Raw genomic sequence first — 22,142 nt, forward strand, 5'->3', positions numbered from 1 at the left:
TCTGCCTCCGCAAAACAAAATTTGGTTTAGAGGAAGTGCCTTTTTTTCTTTCTTTTTTTTTTTATATCTTTACTACAATTGCACATTGATTTATTCACACTGAGAGTGGTCAAACTAATCCTCCACATTGCTGTCTCACTTAAAAGTAGTGATCCGTTATTAAGAAGAGAAATCCCTCTTCTGCATACTTCACCCTCCTTTCAGAAGCCCTCACACTGTTCATCTGTTGTGACATGAAAGCTTTTTATCTCCAATTTATGCCTCTTCTAAAAATGTCACCAGCAAAGCCAGTTCACCACTTCACAGGTTCATCTCTCTGCATATACAGTTGCCATTGTGTTGCTATGAGAACCTGGAGTTAATCACTATGATTTACTGATGATTACTGAGAGCTGAACATAGATTTTGTCATTACATTACCACACACTGCCAGAACCCGACCGTGGTTTCCAGGGAAACTGGAAATGTGAAGCTTTTCAATAGACACAGCCACAGCTGAAAGAGCGAGGATTGCCTAAGATAGATTCTTCTAGAGACAAACCTGTAGCCGTTGCAATCACTATCACTCGACAGAGGAGATACACGGACAAATGTGGGTCTCGATCAACGGTGAGATTTGCGATGTCTGACCCAAATCTGAGAGAAAGTGATGGAGAGACTTCAGTCTGACTTAGACTGCTGAGGTATGTCTGTTACTTGTGATTTCCTACAATTTGTTTTATCCTGTTTGTTTTCATAGATAAAAACTGACAAGCACTCTGGATTCCCGTGCATGACTTTGGTTTTATGTGATTATGGATTATTATTATGTGGATGTGATTTTTAGGGTAGAAAGGTACAATCTGAGATATGATCAAACAGTAAAATGATCCAAAACTAATCTAACATATAAAATGCAGTTTAATCATGTGTTTAATAATACTAAACATCCCAGATTACAGTGTCCTCTTATACTAAATAAGCATGTGAGTAATTTCCATCAAATAGTAGCAATGATGTGACTTGGTTGATACTTGACATCGACATTGTCATCGACAGAATATTTTTATCACAAAAACAAACCTTCGTTTTTATCCGTCACTCATGCTGGGGCTTGTTGCTGTAGTTACTGATTACCAATTGCACAGTGTGTCAGTGCTGTGTTATGCCCCGCAGGTACTTCATTTAATGCAGAGACAAAATGGGAAGTCTTAAGGACGAGATGAGAGGTCTCAGAGAGGACCACAAGCCCTGCGAGAAGACAGATGATGGAGAGTGTCCAAGCGGCTCAGATGGCAGCGCCAAGCCTGAGGGACCTCAGATAAACACAAGTCAAGAGTCAACAACTCATGGGGATTATCAGCCAACACTTCTCGTGAATGCCAGCCATGTCGAAGAGAGAGACAAGAATCCAATATCCAAAGATCAAGTGCTTTCAGGAGGGGTTTGTGACAACGCTGACCAATCAGACTCTATAGGAGTTAAAGACTCTGAACAGACTGACCCCATTCCTCTCACACAACAGCCTGAAGCTGATAAAACAACAACAGCTACACATAACGACACCACAATCTCTAATAAGTTCCTGAGTGATGGAGATGGAGATGGTGAAATTCAGGGGGCAACGTCTGAGGATAAAAACATGGGTCATGACAGAGAAAAAGAGGCAGAAATTGAGAATATCCTGGCGCCTGTGCCATCAACTCCAGCCCCCTCTGACCCACGTTCCCCAGCTCCTTTTGGCCAGCATCACATGCACACACAGGTGAGCCTGGAGGTGGTCCAGTGTCGCTCTGCAGCCACCAGCCCCATGACGCCTCCCGACGGCGCCCATTCCTTCGTCTTCCCCAGCTCTTTCGGGAGATACGGAGCTGTGGGTGCTGACACCAAAGATGCTGAGCTGCAGGTGGGTCAGCAGGTGGAGTTCTGCTCTGTTGCCACGTCCCCCATGACCCCAAAGACGCCATCGACCACGGCTTTCCCAGAGCTTAGTGGAAGAGAGATGGTGAAAAAGAGCGTGGGGCAGAGAGAGAGTGGCCAACAAGAGAGTTTCCCTGCAGCAAAAAGTCCAGCAGAGGCTGAGTCAGAGATAACTGGAGCTTTGAAATTTACCACATCAAAGGAGCTAAGTAAAGGCTTCAGCTCCAATGCATCTCCAGAGAGCTCTGCCAGCTGCCCTGTTGCTGGGTTAAGGGATTCACAAGTAACTCTGGAGGACAGTAATCAGCAGTGTAAGCAGCACAGGATGGGAAGTATGGATCAAGACATTACAATCCTGGTGACCCACCATGGCAATGATGGGGAAGAAGAGGAAGAGCAGGCCGAGACATCTTTTTATCCCATAGAGCCAGAGATGGTCAAAATAGATGAATATGAGGAACTCAGAGAAAACAACAGTGATGTAAAGTGGGAGGATGGAAAGGAAAATATCTCCACAGAAACTGTTGCTCCTGATCATGTACAGGACACTGCAAACACAAACCCCCCACAAAACAAAGCAGAAGAATCCTCTGTTTCTGCTTGTGACGAAGCAAAAACAGACGGGGCATGTGAAAAGTCAGAGGTCCAAGAAAACAAAGGTGCATGTGAAGAGTTGAGAGACCTTCCTGTGACAAAGCCTCCTGTCCCTGAATCTCCAGCTCCCTTCGGCTGCCACAGCATCCGCACGCAGGTGAGCCTGGAGGTGGTGCAGTGTCAGTCTGCGGCTACTAGCCCCATGACCCCTCCTGAGGGGGACCACGCCTTCTACTTCCCCAGCTCTTTCGGGAGATGTGGAGCTGTGGGTGCAGAGACTAAAGACGCTGAGCTGCAGGTGGGTCAGCAGGTGGAGTTTCGCTCTGTCGCTACAGCACCTATGACCCCAAGAACACCCACCACCACCAGTTTTCCTGAGATCAAGAAGGAAGCCAGCATAGAGGAGAAGATAGTGGAGGAGGAAGAGGATAAAAAGGAACAGGTGGTGGAGGAAAAAGAGGAAGTAGTTCAAGAGGAGGAGAAAGTAATCGAAGAGAACAAAGTGGAAGCAGCTGAAGAGGAGGCAATAAATTGTAAGGAGAAAGTTGAGGAGCCGGTGCAAGAGGTGAGCTGGGATGAAAAGGGGATGACGTGGGAGGTGTATGGGGCGGTGGTGGAAGTGACTGTGCTGGGCTCAGCCATCCAGAAACACCTGGAGAAACAGGTGAAGAAGAAGCAGCCCTCCATGCCTCCCCCTCCTCCGCTCAACCCCTCGGCCATGCCCCTCTCTTCAGAGTCCACCCAAGGGGGTTCGGTTAAGGGCCGGACGGGGAAGAGGGGAGAGCGGGATGGGGAGGTGAGCCGCCGCAGAAGAAACCCCTTCCGTCTGCTGATGGAGAACATGCAGCAGCCGCATTGTTGCTCCAAAGCTCATACCGCTGAGTGACACAAGAATCAAAAATAACAACAGCTGGTTGGAGAAAAAAAAAACTGTGCTGCAAAATCACATGACACCTGATATATGTGGCTGTGATACAGTGCATTCACTGGTTTACTTCAACGTGACATTGTCTTGAAAGTGTGAGAAGCAAATCACCTCCTCGCATTAGACAAAAAAGCACAAAAGCATTTAATAGACAACTTCTATCATGGAGTATTGATCACTGAGAATCAGCTGTACAAGATGGTGTTTTTTTTCTTGGAGTTCTGTGATTCCATATTTCGAAGAATGACGGTGATATATCAGTATCATCATTAGCTCTTTTTCTTCAATGTTTTTCCCCAGACCATTCAATTGTCCACTGAGTCATTTGAGCTGTTAATGCTTTTTTTTATGCACCTCAGACAATATGAAGCCATGGCAACCCCTCTCCTGGTTGCTAACAAGCTTAACACAGCTTCAGCTGAGAAAGATGATAGTAGAGTGACAGTATTTGAGTGTGATTTATGACCCCGTGGTCAGTCACTACAAACTGGAGGTCATTTTGTTTCGAATGTATGGAAGTTAAAATTGATCTAAATGTTGCCTTGATCCGTGTGAGAGGAGTCCCTACCATTAGACTTTTGTATCATATATTTTAGATTTGGCAAAATGTTTTGACTTGTTTGTATTGTGAAAAGTATAAAAATGTACTGATGATGAGCACAACTGTGATCATTTGAGAAAAGCAATGCCACCTGACATGAGGGTATTTTTAGTCAATACTACTTACTGTATTTTAATGCTATGATTAGTGATTCAGTTGTAAATTATGTGATGAAACTTATTTTAAATGTGTTTTAATTCAGCGGTTGTTACAGTGTCAGTGATGTTGGTGTTCATACGTTAACTTCATAAAAGTGGGATCAAATCCACATTTGGAGAAATTGATTTTATTCACAGATTACACTTGTGATACATTCATTTAGATGTCAGTAAACAGTGAAATCATTTTTTCAATCTGCTGCTTGTAGGAAGTCACAAAGTCACACTGCATGAGGTTTTATTTCAGCAACAAGTATCTCAAACCCAAAGCAAACACTGACAAATTAAACATGCATAAGGTTAAACCTTTTAGCTGACGTGCAGTCATAATCAAGGATTTCATTCATGCATTCATTCATTCACATTATACAATATTTTCCTCTTTCCTCTTTTTGGATTTTCTTTCTAGTAGCATTAGCTGCAACAAAAATTAGCATTGTGTGTTGACATAACTTATAATACAGTTTATTTCAAAGCAAACCAAACAGTTTTTAAACCGTCGCTTAATATATTAACAAAAATAAAGTGATTCAGATGTGCAACAAGCAATTGTTTTGTGTGCTTTCCCATTGCTTTTGTCCAATTTTTCATTGTCTAGAAAAGGTTTATGTTTTAAAGGAAGAGTTCGACAGTTTGGGAAATATGTTTTCTTGCCGAGAGTTAGATGAGAAGGTTTGAACCACGCTTGTGTCTTTGCACTCTGAAGCCTGGCTCTATTCAAAGTTGTATGTTTTCGTATGGAACAAACAAAAAGATGTAGTAAGCTTTCATATTTGTTGTACACATATGAAAGTGGGATCGATCTTCGAGCAAATAAGCATTTCCCAAAATGTCAAGCTATGATACTGTTTTCAGGGAGTTAACATCTCCCATTTTGGTTTTCCTTCTTGTTTTTCCTACAAGTGAATGTTTAGACAAAGCAAATTCCTCACTTTAGGGGCCATGAATCTTGTGCACAATATCAATAATACATTACTATTGATCAGAACATATGGGTATTTGAAGACAGAAGGACTTCATCCAACCATCAATCATTAATATGTTTGACTGGCAATTTGGCCAGTCTGATTACAGACAAGCAACATATGTCCATCTGAGGCCTCTGGTCAGTGTCTCTCCCTTCATTATTTCTGTCACAGGTCTGTAGTGCTGAACACAGGGTTACTAAAACCCACACGAGGATTGTCGGAGCCACTCTTCTGGTCCCGCTGGGCCAGTGCTGCACCCAGAGGCTCAATGTACTCTGGCAGCCTGCTGTCCTCCTCCTCCTCCTCCTGGATCATCTGCTAATGAGGAACAGACAAGTTTTGAAATTAGACCATATTCTAATAAGTACAAATGAAGATGGACTTTAAAGGTGTAACATCTAAGAATAAAGACTACTCTCTACCTGTCAAATTCATACTCCAAAGAAATAGGGGGCAGCATATCACATATCAGGTCATAACTGCTGGTAACTGGTGTTAGCTAGTTAGTTCAGATGAACCAAGATGGTTTTGGTGAGTTTTATTTTGTTTCTGTCGAGTTTGAATGAAGTGTGTTTTACTATGAGTTAACAAGGCAATTAACGTTAGTTCGGTGAAAGAGAGAAAAATTCAGATTCAGTTTAATATGGAACATAGGGGTACGAATATTTACTTTCTTGACATTTTGTGAGTTTATTTAGTTTATTTATCAGACTAAAAAAGCTAAGAGAACTTGTGTATCACCTCTTGAGGTACTAAGTGGTATTATGAGACAGGACGGGCCTGGGCTAGCTGGTTAGCATGCTAACTTAAATTGATATCGCTGAAACACAATACACAGACATCTTTGACATAGTGTCAAAACAGTTTTTTCTTCACATTCTGTTCATAATGTTAGTTAATTTTTGAATGTTTTAAACTCTCTAAATCTCTAAATTCTTACACATCACCCCTTTGAAATGTAAACTCACCATGATAGGCTGTGAATCCTTTTCAGGAAGGGTGATGTAATCACTGGAGTCCAGGGAGTAGAGGCTTTAATGGAAAAAGAAAAACAAAGGGATCAAAGTATACAGTAATCTGCATATGCACAATTAACCATTTCAGAAAGAGTGTTTTTTTCTCTCTCTTGGTTTTTGATTTAAATAAAGGTCACATGCTAACGATAGGAGCCAAAGTGTGTCTCACAGCATGCTGTAGTGAGCACACTGGGACAAAATGTTCACCTGGAAACAATCCCAGTCTATTAACCAGCACTGCTACAGAGTGGAGAGTGAGGTTGTGTGTCACTGTGAGCCGCCAACCTGTCAAGCTGCGGTGACCGAGCAAATAACTGCTATTAACAGATGGTGGAGGTAGTCACGAAGAGCTTTTCTTTACCTGACTTTGTCCACGTCTGAGTTCTCCTCGTCCAAGTCCAGGACCATGGTTGTGTCGATGTTGAGGTTGAGCACAGGATTAGCCCTATTAGCGAATAATGACAGACATAGGAAGATAAATGCAGTTAGAGAGAGGTTATTTTTCATAATTGATCTCGTTAACGCTGTTGTCTCCTCACCCCTCCATGGTGTACTTGTTGGTTCCAGGTACCACAGGACCACTTTTCTGGTTGTCAGAAGTCACCATGGATGCCGAGTTCATGGCTTTAGCTGCCTTCAGCTTCCTCCTGTAGCTGTAGTGTGAAGTGAGTTGATTAGTAAACAGACACAGCAGCTCATAGATGTTTTTAGATCAAAGGTACTTTGGAAGCTGGGAAGTGTGGCTTTACTGGGATAAACAGTGTGGTTAATAGTTAATTGTCCTGTCCAATCCTGTCCCTAACTTTATTCCCTTTAATCCCTTTTCTTACTTTCTGCGAGTGCACATCAGGGAGGTGGTGAGGACAGCCAGCACGATGATGAGGCCTCCCACTATCCCCAGCAGGATGTACTGCACAGGGTCTGTGTCTGGTTCGATCACAGGAGCCTTCCCCTGAAACAGAAGTAAGAAATATATCTTCAGCATAATGTTGTCTGTGGACCTATAAGGTTTCATTTACACTTGTCGCTGTCAGATCTAACGATATAGTTCTGACACATTTAGCAAGTATCATTTATAAATTACATTCAAATAGAAATAAAATAAATACACATACAGTACTATAATAATAATAATAATAATAATTTGTTGTATGTATGTAGGCGGGCATTTGCAAGAATCTGTCACAGAAACAGATTTCCTCATTAGTTTCCTACAGACAATATTTCCAATGATCATAATTTTTTTTAATTCACTAGGATCAGTGATTTCGACATATGGAAGTTTGTCTCCTCAGTGTTGTAAATCAGATACAACAAGACAACAAAAAAACTGCTGCAGTTAACAGTAACAGTACTGATTTGATGATTTAGTTTTCAGAGGCTCACTGTTCCATTTAAAAGAAGATCTCTTCCAGAACAGTGGAAAATGATGCATAAACAGCAGTGGGAGAAGAAATGATGGAAAACTATTCCAAAAATGCACAAGGGGCATGTAACGCTGCTTTAATGAAGTTGATAATGTAACCTGAAGAAAGTATAACATGACAGAGAAGAGACCCTTTCAGAAAATAAAACAACTCTAAAACTGCTCGTACTTACAATGTTCGCGAGGCCAAGCTGCCCCAGCACAAGATAATGTTCAGGATCAGAGAGTATCTTTTCCACTTCATTAGAGGCAAGAGCAGTCCCGTTGGAGTAGACAAAATATGCCACTATGATAGTGTTACCTGAAGCCCTGAGAGAGAATACAACTTACTCACACACTTGAAATAATGAACCTAAATGAATTATTTCAGATGTTTTAAATCTAACATCAAAATCCTCTAGTGTTGCTGCAATTATCATCTAAAATTATCAGCAAATAATTTATCCTCAACAGTATGACTGTTTACAGGGACACTGGCACCATCTAGTGGGCAACAGTCTGTGTATGCAAGTGAAAAGTATTTTGGAGTTCTTGGAGCCAATATTTCATGATCTGTATCTGCATTCACAGACTGTGTCACTTATTTTGATGTATGGTGATTTAAAATTAGAGGTGATGAGAAAAGGAACTTGCCTGGGTGCTCGAGCAGTGTCGGACCTGATGGCAACAATTTCAACAGCAGCCTTGGTGGCGGCAGTAAGCGCCCTGAAATGTAGATATTAGAGAAAATACCAAATCCCAGATGAGAAACAGGATAGATTTAAATGTTAACTAAATACAAAACTGAGAAATCTCTGTGATCGGACTCAAACTTCACTAAAACACAGTATAGCATGGAGAAATGTACCTAATGATTTCATTGAGGTTTTTTTCAACCTCATCTTCGGAAGATGTAAATTCAAGTTCAACTTTGTATGATTCATCAACTGTGAAAATCTGCAAAACAAAAAGAACAGAAGTATTAACAAAGGCTGAAGTCTTACTGTCTGTCTGGTGTTTACAACACAGACAGGTTTCACTGAATGAAAATCCAGCTGCATGATTTCAGTCACTCACCTTCAGTACGGTGCTGGAGGAGAGGTCGCCGGTGTCAGTTGCAGTTACTGTTACCAAGTACTTCCCTTTCAGAGTCATGTCAAGCCCCTCTGTAGTTCTGTGGAAAGTGGAGGAAATCATAAACAGATTACGAGACAATGTAACGGCCCCTGGGCCCACCCCACCCTCATCCCTCCTACATAGGGCCAAGACACCTGGACTGAAAGAGACACATTGGTGTCATTTTCCTTCTTTTTGTAGTCGTCTTTGTGGTCATTTTGTGTGTCTTTATGGCAGTTTTGTGTCTCTTTGTTGTCGCTATGTGTCTCATTGAAGTTGTTTTGTTTCTCTGTTGTCGTTTTGTGTCTCTTTGTAGTTGTTCTGTGTGTCTTTGTGGTCATTTTCTGTCTCTTTGTAATCGTTGTGCATCTCTGTCATTTTGCATGGCCCTGACCCTTTGTGCCCCTGGGCCCAGAGTGCAACAGTAAACACCAAAGCTTGTTAGAAAACCCAAACACATGTTGAGAACAGAATGAGATATGGCAGCATGATGCTGATGGATGAATAAACAATAATTTGTACTCACTGAATAATTCCAACGTAAATGTCCTTTTGCTGTGTGGTGACGGCCTCGAATAGCATCCTCATGCTACTTGTACGATTGTTGATGTCTTTAAATTGGACTGCTGTTACTTTAAACTCAATCTGCCTATTTATTCCAGAGTCACGGTCTGTTGCCTGAGAGCAGCAAGAGATATAAGCAAGAATGTCTAGACGTCATGTCACATATTTCATTAACAAGCTGAAATCATATCACTTATTCATTTTTCATTCATACTCACAGTGACCGCTGCAACGGATGTCCCCTTACTTGCACTTTCTGACACCACAACTAAAATCCAAAGAAGTAAAATCAGTATTAAACTTTATAATGGTGACAGAAATGACAAAATTCAGCCCCAAAGTTGTATATTTGCAATTTTTACATTTGTTCAAAAGAAACCACTTAAAGTTTATTGGTTTAAATGACGTGTTCCAATGAATTATTATTTTTTTGTTGAGTAGGACAATGTCCCTTTACATCAGTGGTTTCCAAATTGGGGGTCAGGACCCTTGTAAGGGGTCACATGATGGATGTAAGAGGTCACCAGACAACTTACAGGATGGAAAACAAGGGAAAAAAACATCTTAACTAAATTATAACTATTTCTTTAGACATTCCTCTAATCAGTTTTTTTAAATAATAATAATAATATTTTGTTTTATTTATCATTTCAATATTGCTCCACTACTCTGTTACATAAAATTATAAATACTACTACTACTATTACGGATAACAATAATAATAATTATACTACTTCTACTATTAATGATGTAACATATTTTTTTAGACATATCTCTAAACTAAAAATGCTATGAATGAAATCATAATTGTTACTGAGCTTGCATGTCAAACTCCATTCACTGTTGAAGACCATGGGTTGAAAGCTCCAGAAAAAAAAACTTGTTTTGTCAAAATAACTGACATTTTTTACTGAACAAAACATTATTCAAAAAATATGTGAAAAAATGTGGTTGGTTGACCCAGTCATAAACCAGAGACATATGGAGCAGTGACAACGGATCATGAATCGACAGGCTTTAGTTTAAGCTGAACAAACGCTGCTTTAGGTCAAATTTACTTCGCGTGATACAACCTCAAATATAAACTCACCAAATACAGAATTTGAGAAAATGAATTCTGGAGCGTTGTCGTTGATGTCTTCAATGTTGATCACCATTTGTCCTGAAATAATTCAAAGAAAAATTAAGTCAAGTGATATGTGATGTGTGTTTGTAGGTCTGTATTTGACAAATTCATGCTTTTACTGCTTTTATTTGATGCTCTTATGCTTTTATTATCTGTAAACAACCCAGTGCTGACCTGTTGTGACACTGTTGTTCTCTCCTTTCTCTGTGTACTCGTCCACCACCTGAGCCTCTATCACCACCTGGTCACATTGTTCGTAATCCACTGTGTTCTCCGGGTTGACTCTGACTTCCCCCGTCGGATCCAGGATAAAGTTACTGCAGGGTGTCAGAGAACCATTGCATCTGCATTTGATGGATTCCAGCTCGTAGACCAGTGAGTGGTTTCCATCTTTGTCCTGCCCTGTAAAACTACCGACAGCCCCGCTGATGGTGGTGTTCTCCTTCACCGTCACGGGCGCTGTCGGCTTGAACTCGGGCCTCTCATCGTTCACGTCCAACACGTTCACCTCCACCATCACTACAGCTTTCTTCTGTTCCAGATCTGTTGCCTCTACCCGCAGTCTGAATTGCTTGCGAGCGCTCTCGTAGTCCAGCTCAATGTCGGGGTCCACGGTGATGTTTCCCCTGTAACCCTGCTTCTCTGCAAAGGTGCGAATGATGAAGCTGCCAAAGCTTCCATCAATGATGCTGAAAGAAATGCGGTTATAGTCTTTCGTTTGGTCCAAATCCTCAGCGTAAACAGAACCCACGATTGCACCTGATTGGATGGGAAAATAAAATTAAAATCCAGCCATACAGTTATGAACACTTGAAAGTGCTTCGCAAAAAGAAATACTGACCTTTTTCTCCTTCTTTAACAGAGAATTCGTAAGAGGAGGCATTAAATTGTGGTGTGTTGTCATTGACATCCTGGGATGCATCAAAAGAAAACACTGACTGTTATCATCCTCACCAGGAGTGGCAGCATCAGTAGCAACACAGCACCAATAATTTACTACAAACTTACTTCTATATTGATGATGACTGTAACCATGGTGGACAATGAGGGAGTACCCTTGTCAGTTGCCGTTACATTGAGCTCGATCCTCCCGTTCAGCTTCGGGTCCAGGGCCTCACGATCAAGCTCACCTTTGTTTCTTAACACACCGGTGTTAGGGTCGATGGTGAAGTTATCACTGTACCTGCTTGGTACGATTCCAAACACTATTTGGCTGTTTACCGTATCGGAGTCATCTGCATCAGTAGCCTGTCCAAATGAGAAACATTAGAAGAAATGGTACCACTTTTCAAAAAAGGCCCAAAAAAGGCATGCAGCCACCCATATGTGATTGTTGAACATCTCAGTCCAAAACTATGGTCATTATGATGCTGTTATAACAGCTTCCACTCTTCTGGGAAGGCTGGAACCTGGCTGCAGGGATTTGCTCCAATTCAGCCACAGGGGCATTAGTGAGGTCGGGGCACTGTGCAGGCCAATCAAGTTCTTCCACACCAAACTGGGAAAAGCATTTCTTTATGGTCCTGGATTTGTGCATTGTCATGTTGAAGCAGGAGAGGGCCCTCCCCAAACGTTTGCCACTATGTTGGAAGAACACTACTGTCTAAAATGTAATTTTATGCTGTAGCTTTAAAGATGAACTTATTTTACACATCAAAGTCTGTTTACAAGTCTTCGGGGGTACTAGTACTGCATATGTGAAAAAAGTTGTATAAAGCCGTTTGTAGCTCCAGAGGGAGCTGCACGAAGTCTGGTAAATTGCCTCAAGTGATGTCACTTGAGTCATCGTCTGTTGGGGCTGAAGACTACAAGTTTGAAAAATGAAAAAAATCTGGGTTTGTGGCCTTAGAAAGAAGTGAGGCAGACCTCGGTACCCCAATCCTCATCTCTGCTTGAGGCCAGAGGCTACATTATGGTAATTGTGGGTAATGTAGGCGCCAGGTTTTGACAAGACAGAAGAATGCATGGAATAAAAAAGACAATATCTCTAGTTCTCCGGCACCGATTTTGATTCTTTTTTTTTAAACCGTCCAGTTTGACAATGTTATAGAAGTGTAAAGTGCTAAGTCAGTGGAGAACTCTTTTAAGACGTCTCTTAATTGGAAATAGGGGCCTATTGCCCAACCCATAAAAAACACCCTCGGACTACAAGAAAACAAAAATACGTGGACATGTGTGTCCAAATCCTCCATCCCTAAAATTATATAAATTAGCCCTCAGTTTTAACTTTCAAATAGCTTTCTGCAACTTTCTCAAAGTTAAGAAACACAATAAAGTGTTTTTCATTTTCCATTAACATAAGACCTGCAGGATTTAGGTATATAACTATTTACTGATACAGGGAGTCAAAGAAGTCAGAAATCCTGTTAAGTTCAGCATCAAAACCTATGAGATGGAAATATTTACTGTTATCATATTGATCTCTCACAGTTACCTCTATCTTAAGTTCAAGCTGTCCACCCTCTTCAACAAATTCCAGGTAGGTGTCTCTGTTCATGACTGGATGCTGGTCGTTGATGTCGGTCAAAGTGATCTCCAGCACTGTGGTGCCGGGTTTGCCGTCTGTGTCTCTGGCCTGCAGAGTCGCTGAATACAGAGATCTGATCTCGCGATCCAACAGAGTTTCGTTTTTAACGTAAATTGTGCCCGTATGTGGCTCAACGTCGAAATACAGTAGTCTGAAACACAGATACAGAGTGTTCAGTGGTGTTGTCTCAGTCAGCATGACAGCAAAAGGTACTGTTGACAGTGGCTGCATTCAAATAACCAGACTAACTGCAGTTTGGTTTAAGTGTAGACATACATGCTCTCTGGAAGAAGACTGTAGGTGATGTTGCCTTGATCCATCGTGTCAGGATCCTTCGCCTGGGAAGAAAAAACAACTCCTCTGATTCAAGAGTTTCTTACATGCAAGCTCAAACGGTCTGAGTAAGAATGGAGGAGAATTCTCTTTAACTCTCCCTAAGTAGGGAAGACCAATGAACCGTGGGTCGAGGTCTGGGACGTCCATAACCGTAATGAAGGAAAAAACAACGCTTGAGAAAAACTTGGTCTCATTACCCAGATAGTAAAGGACTTACAGTAATGTTCGCCACTATTGTCCCAACAGGAGAGTGCTCAGCCACATTCAACTTATACGTGTCCTGTGGGAACTTGGGGCTGTTGTCATTGGTGTCCTTGATCTTAATTGTAACTGTAGCAGTGGACTGGAAGCTGGGTTCTTCTTGATCTGTGGCAATCACCTGCACCATAACACAAGCACAAGAAACATCTCAGACCTCAAGTGTTTTTAAAATCACAAATATGATTGACCAAAAGATGTTATTATCACAGATCCATGGCCTGTTTTTAATTTTTCTTACTTCAAGAACCATTTGCTGTTTTTCTTCAAAATCCAGTTTTTGGGGCTGCTTGACCAGAAGCTGAACGATGCTGTCCGACATGGTAGATGGAGGTTCCACAGAAAACACGTCCTTGTCATCTCCCCTCAGAATTAGTACAGTAGTGGAAATCTGTGAAAAGCCAAGAAAGATGATTCACACTTTAACATTAATGTTACTCGCATTACAGGAAAACCTCATCTTTTAGTTGAAGGCTGTCGTCTTTTTTTGGTGATTTTTTCTCCTACCTTATCCAGATCTTTGACCGTCATGTTGATGGATACAGACCCCAGCGAGTGCTCAAAGACCTCCCCTGTGAAGTGACTCGCCTTCACACAGGAGAGCTCGTCTCCTGAGCCTCCACACTTGTAAAACTCCGGCTTGTTGTCATTGATGTCGATGATGTTGATCTGTACATCTGCTGTGGTGCTAGCGTAGAACCCGTGGATGTTTTGTTTGGACTCAGTGGCCTAAAATAGAACAAAATATAATAATTTCACAGTCTCAACATTTGCCAAAATAAATGTTCTCATTTAAATAGAAGACTTAGACAAATTCAGTTTTGACTTAGTCTCAAATGTGTGAGAAATTTTTGTCACATGCACCATCTACTCCACCCTTCACACAACACAGTGCATCAAGCCAAATATTTTTTTCTGTTACATTTCACAGACTGCAGCAGGTTTGGTGTTCATGTGCCGTGATTGAGAGAAGGCTGGTTCTAACATAAATGAAGTTATTATGAGTTAGGTTCAGGAACAAACATCACACCTAGTTCTAATCCAATTTCATGTGTCTATACCTTAACAGGTGTGTCTAACCTCGTTCTCACAATTCTCCCTCACAAACCCCTTTTCTGCTTCCTCGCCTCCTTCTCTCTTATTACAGGAGCCACGGGAGGGATGATGAAGCTATGAAGCCTTATCAAGATGCTGGCCCCACGCTGAGCCTCACTCCCTGGTTTCCCCGCCATGACACCTCCATTCGACCTATGTTCATCACCTCATGCTCAACCCCTCTTTTATTAGAGAAGCAGACAGCAGAAGATTGTCCCTGCTGTCTCTTGAACGTGTTCTTCAAGGTGAGAGGAAACTATTAAATATTATATAAATATGTCTACCTTTATTTTTAAACCTTGGACTGAGCCAGGCTAGCTGTTTTCCCATGCTTCCAGTCTTGCTAAGCTAAGCTAATCACCTGCTTGCTCTAGCTTCATATTTAGCGCACAGACATGAGAGTGGTATTGATCTTTTTATCTCACTTTCTGCAAAATGCTGAACTATTCCTTTAAAAGTGGTATGTAAGTGTTAAAACTAAAATTAAAGGGATGAAAACTGTAAAATAAAAACTTTCGTCACCATGGAACTGTGTTATAGTCACTATGATACTTACTGGGATAGGAAATATTCATTACACTAGTACTGATAAAGTACTCTGCGCCTACTGAGATGCCCAACATTAAGCACATTATACAAGAGAGATACAAAGTAAAATTATAAACAGAGGAGGAAACTGATGTATTTAAAAAACAAATTGTACCTTTACAGTCAGGGTAACAGTGTCACCAATATCTTCTCTGTCAATTTCTGACTGTACAGATATGACACCATCATCACTTGAGATTTGAAACCGGCTATCTGCTGTGGAATCTGTCAAACAATGTGGAAAAAACCCAAAACATTTCTTACTTACTACTCATTTGGTGCAAACAACAAATTGTTCTAACTTTTTTTTTTAAATAAGTTGATGAGGCTCACTTTCAATGCTATAGATGATATTATCATTGACTCCTGCGTCCTGGTCTATGGCGGTCACTTTAAACACAGTTGTGCCCTGGCAAAGAAAAAAAAATGTTCTGAAACCAGAAGAAATTGAAAGTCTCCTCATTTAGACAAATCAAAGCAGCCTTTACTGCCTGTAGATTTGTGTCATATCACACCACGAGTTGCAGCATTTTTACCACACAAAATGGACAAAAATATTCATTAAAACCTGGGCTCACAAGGACACGCAGTTACATGCACATCACAATTAAAAGCAGATGTCACACATGACAGATGAAAATGTCTAATATTGAAATATACATTTACATATTGTTATTGTTCTTTTTCATTCACTCTTTGAAAATGAACGTCAATCTAGTTAAATCCATTTTCCGATGCAACACTCTGAATAAAATCTATCAGCACTCACCAAAGCAGAATTCTCTTTAACTCTCCCTAAGTAGGGAAGACCATTGAACTGTGGGTCGAGGTCTGGGACGTCGATAACCGTAATGAAGGAAAAAACAACGCTTGAGGAAAACTTGGTTTCATTATAATAACATCGGCCTCCACCATCCTGTTATGGGACACACAAGGAAGTTGAAATTCAAAAATCATATGCTGCTTGTCCTAGAGGATTTTGTTTACCACAATAATAATTATAGACTAGTAAAGTGATATTTAAAAATCAAACAACATCTAAAAATCATCAGGGAAATCTGTCTACACATTTAGTGGTATAATCACTGAGTATAAAACAGAATGAATTTTGACATAAAAATGTTATTTGATAATGAATATCAAATGAATCACTTCAGGGATGCATTTTCCCTTACATTCACAAAGGAACAGAACTCCTTAATTTTATACCTTAAAGCCCCTTAAACTTTTCATGTTATGGTTAAGGTACATGAAATAAGTAAATGCAATGGGTAAAAGCAACTGAATTCAATGCTTAACAGACCAAAATCAAGCTAGAAATGTTACAGTATGCTCCTCAGTCTGTTGTATATTCAATTATTATTACTTAATCAGGCATGCAAGTTTATTTAAGTAACCTGTCCCATATAAAGGATTATTGCGACATTTTGGGAAATATGCTTATTCAGTTTCTTGCCCAGAGATGAGATAAGAAGACACCACTCTCATATCTGTCTGTTTAGTATGAAGCTAGAGCCAGGAGACAGTTATCTTAGCTTAGCATAAAGACTGGAAGCAGAGGAAAACAGCTAGCCAGGCTCTGTCCAAAGGTTAAAAAAAATCTCTAAAAGCACCTCTAAAGCTCACTAATTAATACATTATATCTCATTTGTTGAATTCATACAAAAACAAAGAACTACACATTGGGGTTAGGTGCTGGACTTGTTCTTGGCTAGGAGCAGTGAGCCAGGCAAAGAAAGCGAATGAGCGCATTTCCCAAAATGTTGAACTACTGGAACCTTGAGATTATATTCAGGACTGTTTGCATGTAAGATTAACGTGTCTTTAAGTTTCCATTGCCACTAGTTCCACTTTTCCTTAATCACTGTTCATTAAGGGCAAATATACAAAACCCCAAACTCATCTAGAAGCATAATACTTACAGTTGCGTTAATCTTCAGCCGATAGAACGTGCTCAATGCAGTATAATTCAGAGATCCATTTAATCTGACTTCACCAGTTGTTGTTATAATGCTAAACAGATGGAATCCATCATTTGGAGTAACCTAGAAAATACAGTGTAAATTATGCTTCAATAAAATATAATATTAATCAATTATATGATTTACAAGAGAAGCTTACTTCATCAATGTTGTACTGAACAACACCGGCACTTGAAGTGTCTCCATCGGTGGCCTGCACCCTAAACAGAGACGTACCTACGGTGGTATTCTGATGAATTGGATGGGGACAAAAACAGAAAATTAAACACACAAATGTCTCTCATCGTTAACAACTGTGTATGCTAATTTTCTCTCACAGAGGCTTGGGGTACATGGTTAACTGAAATTATATTTACTAACAACATAACATGCTGGAGTAGAGAAACTGATAAACAAATAGGTTAAGAGAATTATTAACTTATATAGCTTTGACTTACTTCTGGGATATCAACATCATATGAAGACTCATGAAATATGGGCTTGTTGTCGTTGGCATCATTTAATATTATACTTAAATCTCTTTTTATCTGAAAGACATTGCATGATGTGCTGTATGAATATAATGAACAAACACTGAAATGGATGATTAACACTAACTGAAATGTCACTTACTTCATTGGGACCATCAGAGACAACAACTCCAAGCTGCATTACATCACGAAACTAAAAAAAGTAAGAACCAAGAGATAAATTGATAAAACACATACACACAGAATCAAAATGAAACTGTTGAGAACTTATGGGTCTCTACTTCCCCCACACCATACCTCTCTATCTAGTTGCCTAATGACTGATACTCTCCCAGTGGTTGTGTTAACTGTGAAGTATCCGGCATTGGGCCCAATGAGTGTAAAAGTCAATGGGTCATTTTCTGCGTCTGTTGCGTTTATAGTAAACGCGAAAGCATCTATGAAAACATCAGGGGAACATATATAAATGTGTGCAGTATTAGTTGAGGTATAATGTCACAAAAGTGAAATAAAAACAGCTTTCAATATTTCACACACACACACACACACACACATACCTACTGGTGTGTCTTCACACACATGATAAACAACAGTGAGGATTGCAGGACTGGTATTTGCTGTAGAAACACACAGCAAAACACACAGTATAAGTAACATGTTAGGTAGTAATATAAAGACATAATGACAAAATCACAATTAAATGAACTGTATACTCGCCATTAGTTAAGCTGATAAGGCACAACAGGCACAACAACATACTTCCTGTGATCCCCTCCATGTCTGTAAATGAAAAGAAAGAGGAATATAAAAAGTGGAGCTAATACAATTAGTCGATTAATTTATGAGTCAATCAACAGAAAAATTAGCTGGCAACTATTTTAATCAACTAATCGTCAATTATCAAGCAACAAGACTATAAGATGCCATGATAGCGGCTCTGTGAGTTTGCACAGTGGTGCTTTGAGCTAAATGCTAATGTCAGGATGCTAACATACTGTTTAGTAGATATAATGTTCACTATGTTCACCATCTTAGTTTAGTGTGTTAGCATGCTAATATTTGCTAATTAGCTCTAAACACAAAGTACTGCTGAGGATGATTTGAATGTCAGTTTTGCAGGCATTTAGTCATAAACCAAAGTATTTGACACATTTAAATTTTGACCTGATGCACTTGATGAGGGGATCAGGGAAAGTTATTACAAATCATCCCCTGGGGACCATGAACGTTTGTACCAAATTTCACGGCAATCCACCCAATAGTTGTCAAGACATTTCTCTAAAAAACAAAAATGTCAACCTCATGGTGGTGCTAGAGAAAAAGTCGGGGGATCATCTAAGTGCGTAGAATTCATCCTCTGGCAACCATTAATGTCTGAACACATTTTCAAGGCAATCAAGGATCAAGGTTGGTGAGTCCATTCAATAGTTGAATAACGTAAAACTGAGATATTTCAGTTTCATTATGGAGAGAGCAGAGTAGCACCAGCTTTCTGCCCTGTATGATTTCCTCTTTGATATTGATAAAGTTAGAGGTGGAGCACAGGTAATTAGGCGGAGACCTGCATTTTTACATTCTTGATTCAGTTTGTAAATTTCAATTTAACATTTATTTGGGGGATTGTCCCCTTTAAGGATTTAAGGAACCCTGAGTTTAGGAGTCTTTATGTGAATGATTAAGGCTATCTTAAGCTTTTTAAGGGTTTTGCCATGAGTTCCACTGTTTCTACTTGGTGTAAAGACAAAAGAAAATTTGAATCCGCACTTTTGGTAGATTTTGGATGTTATGAGCAATGATCAATTCATAATAAATATGAGAACAAAATTTTTCTAATTAATTTGGTATCTCCATAATATGTATGTATCTATCAAAAGACGAGTATAGGCTAAAAATGTATCCTACAGTTACAGTACAACAGTACAGTACAAGATATTTGACCACGGCAGATTGAAGAAAACAGCACATATTTCCTATCTATTCGATATCAACACATTTAAGCACACACACATACTGAGAAAAAATTAGCATTTGTTCTTTCTGTGATAGTGATTTTGTGACTAAAAAGATCACACTAACTCTTTAAAAAGGTAAATCTAACTTAAAATGTAGCAGTCAGACTTACCGGATGACATTCACAGAGGAGCTTCTCCTTTACTGATGTCTAGATGAGACCTTTGGCTCTTGTTCCTCCTAGTGATTATCGTCTCGTAGTTGTAAATATAAATGATTAACACGTACAAGAAACGCACAGCCAGTAATACAGCACTAAACCTCCTCCGTGTGTATGTTTGTTGACAAAGACAACCAAATGCAGATCAACTCTGCAAAGCTCAAAATATCAACCTGTTGTGTGCTCTCACACATGGCTACATTATGGCTGTTTAAGCCTGGGTAGTAATTAGAGACAGGACCAGGCAAACTCCTCACCCCATCATTGGCTGGCCAGCTCTGTCACCAGTAATACATGGCATCGTGCCATACTGGGTCACCAATGTCCATCCCAGAACCCAGGAGCATCTGAACTGCTCTTTTGTTTGAATGGGTGCTTCTGTTGTCATGGCAACAACCGCAGCCTCTTTGGTTCCATTGAGAAAACACAATGTGACCAGGGGCCTTTCTAAAACGTGTCTCATCAGAACCAGTGGACCAATGCCTTTTGCAGAAAGCACAGATCCATGTACCTCCCTAATGAGCTCTTCCCAATAAGCCCTCCCTTTCGGCCTGCCCTCCTAATTAAAGGGGATCACACAAAGGATTATCTTCTCTTGTACCCACTGGATTCATTCGTAATCACACATTTGCCTCAAAACAAAAACACGGTTTGTATACAGTAAATGTTGAGTATGTTCCAAACGAAACGGTTGTTGTTTAGTTCAACAGGGTTCTTTGGATATTGGAAGAATCCCTTTTGATACCACAAAAGTAATTATTTCTGCTGTAAAACAAATGAAAAATATAGCCTTAAGGAACTTGCTTCTCATTGTAAAATATTTAGATGTTATACTAACTGTACTTAAGAGAGAGAATTGCCTTTATAATAGGGATACACATGTTTTAACAGCTGAGAGTTACAGCCATGCTAGCAGCTCTGTGAGGCTGTACTTCATGACAGCGGTGCTTTGAGCTAAATGCTAATATCAGCATGCTAACATGCTGATGTTTAGCAGGTTGCTCACCATGTTCACGATCTTAGTTTAGCATGTTAGCATGCTAACAATTTGCTAATTAGCACTTAACACAAAGTACACCTGAGGCTGATGGGAATGTCATTACTTTTGCAAGTATTTGGTCATAAACCAAAGTATTGGACAAATTGACATTTTGATGGTGGCACAATAGGTACTGTCAAGGGATCATCAAAGTTATTACAATTCATCCTGAGGGTGACACAAATCCTGTGTCCCAGGCCATCCAGTATCTGTTAAGATAACCACAAATATCAACCTCATGGTAGCGCTGGAGAAAAAGTCAGGGAATAACCAAAAATAATTAGGATTCATCCTCTGGGCACCATGAATGTTTGTACAAAATGTCATGTTAATCCAACCAATAGTCGCGAGGTTGGTTGGACTGACTGACCAACCAACCAACAGACTGATATTGCCACCCCTAGAGCCATGCCGCTAGCAGGATTATGATGCTAATTTGTTGAACTGACCTATAATGTGTCAAATGTCAGAAAAAGCATCAAAGTGGGTCAGGTTGGTGAATAGTAGGCTTTCTTTAATACCTCAGGAGATGAAGCTCAGCGTTTATGATGAGAATCCTTCAGTTAGTTGAACAGAACCTTTTATGAAGAGGTAATCAACCAAAGGTATGTGCTTATAAAACACAGGAATTTTTTAACATTAACATACTCATAAGCTAAATCAGTCTGGGTATTGATGACAAACATCCCAGATATCTGTTCCTAAAATCTTATCCATGTAGACTTTGGCTTATGACTAACAGTATTGAACACAACACTGCCACTCCTGACCCAGCAATAAAAATTTATAAATGGGAGGGAATGTTATACAACATTGCCAAAGCAATTCTAGTAAACAGGAACACTGAATGCTCCCATAGTCATTCAGGGTGTTGTCTTTCCCCAAAGACAAGATGATGTAAGTCCTGATAAGTAATGACGCACACTGGCTCATTAATTCAGAAACATCATTTTGTGAAATAAGTAAAATGCAATAAGTAACAATAAAAGTTAACTTGTGCCAATACATCAGGATGTTGGAAGGTCTCACACAAGGGTTGATACTTACTGTGTCTGATGTCATTTATAAAATCTATTATACATGAATGAGTTCCTGTATTTTCTACACAACACCAAAATGTGATTGTGAAATACGTGGTCACAAAAATGTAAATAAATTGAAAAGTGGGGTACACTGCATTAACATCTAACATGGATAAAATCAGATAGGTTAACCTAACTGATTTCTTTTAAAGACATTTATCATTAAATGAGGTCACCACACAGTCAAAAGAAGAGAAATACACCAAACTCACTGTAAGTGAAA

At 39.9% G+C, this 22,142-nt stretch overlaps 2 protein-coding genes across 4 annotated transcripts; one reads left to right on the top strand and one right to left on the bottom strand.

Moving 5' to 3' along the window:
• Window positions 1–319: 319 nt before the first annotated feature.
• LOC122880833 lies at window positions 320–4,726 on the top strand. Its single transcript, XM_044206342.1, has 2 exons — window positions 320–683; window positions 1,156–4,726. The coding sequence occupies exon 2, from the start codon at window positions 1,181–1,183 to the stop codon at window positions 3,377–3,379; it is 2,199 nt and encodes a 732-aa protein (XP_044062277.1). The 5' UTR covers window positions 320–683; window positions 1,156–1,180; the 3' UTR covers window positions 3,380–4,726.
• Window positions 4,286–20,146, bottom strand: cdhr2 (cadherin related family member 2). 3 transcript variants are annotated; one of them, XM_044206340.1, is made up of 31 exons: window positions 19,751–20,146; window positions 18,346–18,408; window positions 18,186–18,245; window positions 17,926–18,065; window positions 17,771–17,821; window positions 17,596–17,685; window positions 17,298–17,387; window positions 17,099–17,221; window positions 15,946–16,092; window positions 15,510–15,585; window positions 15,292–15,401; window positions 14,001–14,222; window positions 13,735–13,884; window positions 13,453–13,614; window positions 13,176–13,237; window positions 12,807–13,050; window positions 11,381–11,620; window positions 11,214–11,283; window positions 10,547–11,131; window positions 10,337–10,408; window positions 9,465–9,514; window positions 9,209–9,360; window positions 8,644–8,740; window positions 8,435–8,523; window positions 8,221–8,292; window positions 7,761–7,896; window positions 6,992–7,113; window positions 6,701–6,814; window positions 6,523–6,606; window positions 6,114–6,177; window positions 4,286–5,460 (listed from the first exon to the last, which is right to left on the bottom strand). In XM_044206340.1, exons 1-31 carry the CDS (start codon window positions 19,758–19,760, stop codon window positions 5,311–5,313), a joined length of 3,897 nt encoding a protein of 1,298 aa, XP_044062275.1. In that variant the 5' UTR covers window positions 19,761–20,146; the 3' UTR covers window positions 4,286–5,310. The 3 variants fall into 3 exon arrangements, with proteins under 3 accessions (XP_044062275.1, XP_044062274.1, XP_044062276.1); XM_044206339.1 differs by having other exon boundaries at window positions 4,286–5,463; XM_044206341.1 differs by lacking the exons at window positions 15,292–15,401; window positions 15,510–15,585 and having other exon boundaries at window positions 4,286–5,463.
• Window positions 20,147–22,142: the final 1,996 nt, after the last annotated feature.

Source organism: Siniperca chuatsi, linkage group LG8 (assembly GCF_020085105.1).
Source record: "Siniperca chuatsi isolate FFG_IHB_CAS linkage group LG8, ASM2008510v1, whole genome shotgun sequence".
Lineage (NCBI taxonomy): Eukaryota > Metazoa > Chordata > Actinopteri > Centrarchiformes > Sinipercidae > Siniperca > Siniperca chuatsi.

Coding starts and splice junctions, on each gene's coding strand:
- LOC122880833 (XM_044206342.1), top strand. CDS start 1,181: ATGGGAAGTCTTAAGGACGAGATGAGAGGTCTCAGAGAGGACCACAAG.
- cdhr2 (XM_044206339.1), bottom strand. Junction 15,586..15,945: donor TTAAAGAGAATTCTGCTTTG/GTGAGTGCTGAT, acceptor TTTCTTTGCCAG/GGCACAACTGTGTTTAAAGT. Junction 10,409..10,546: donor GAACAACAGTGTCACAACAG/GTCAGCACTGGG, acceptor GAATTATTTCAG/GACAAATGGTGATCAACATT.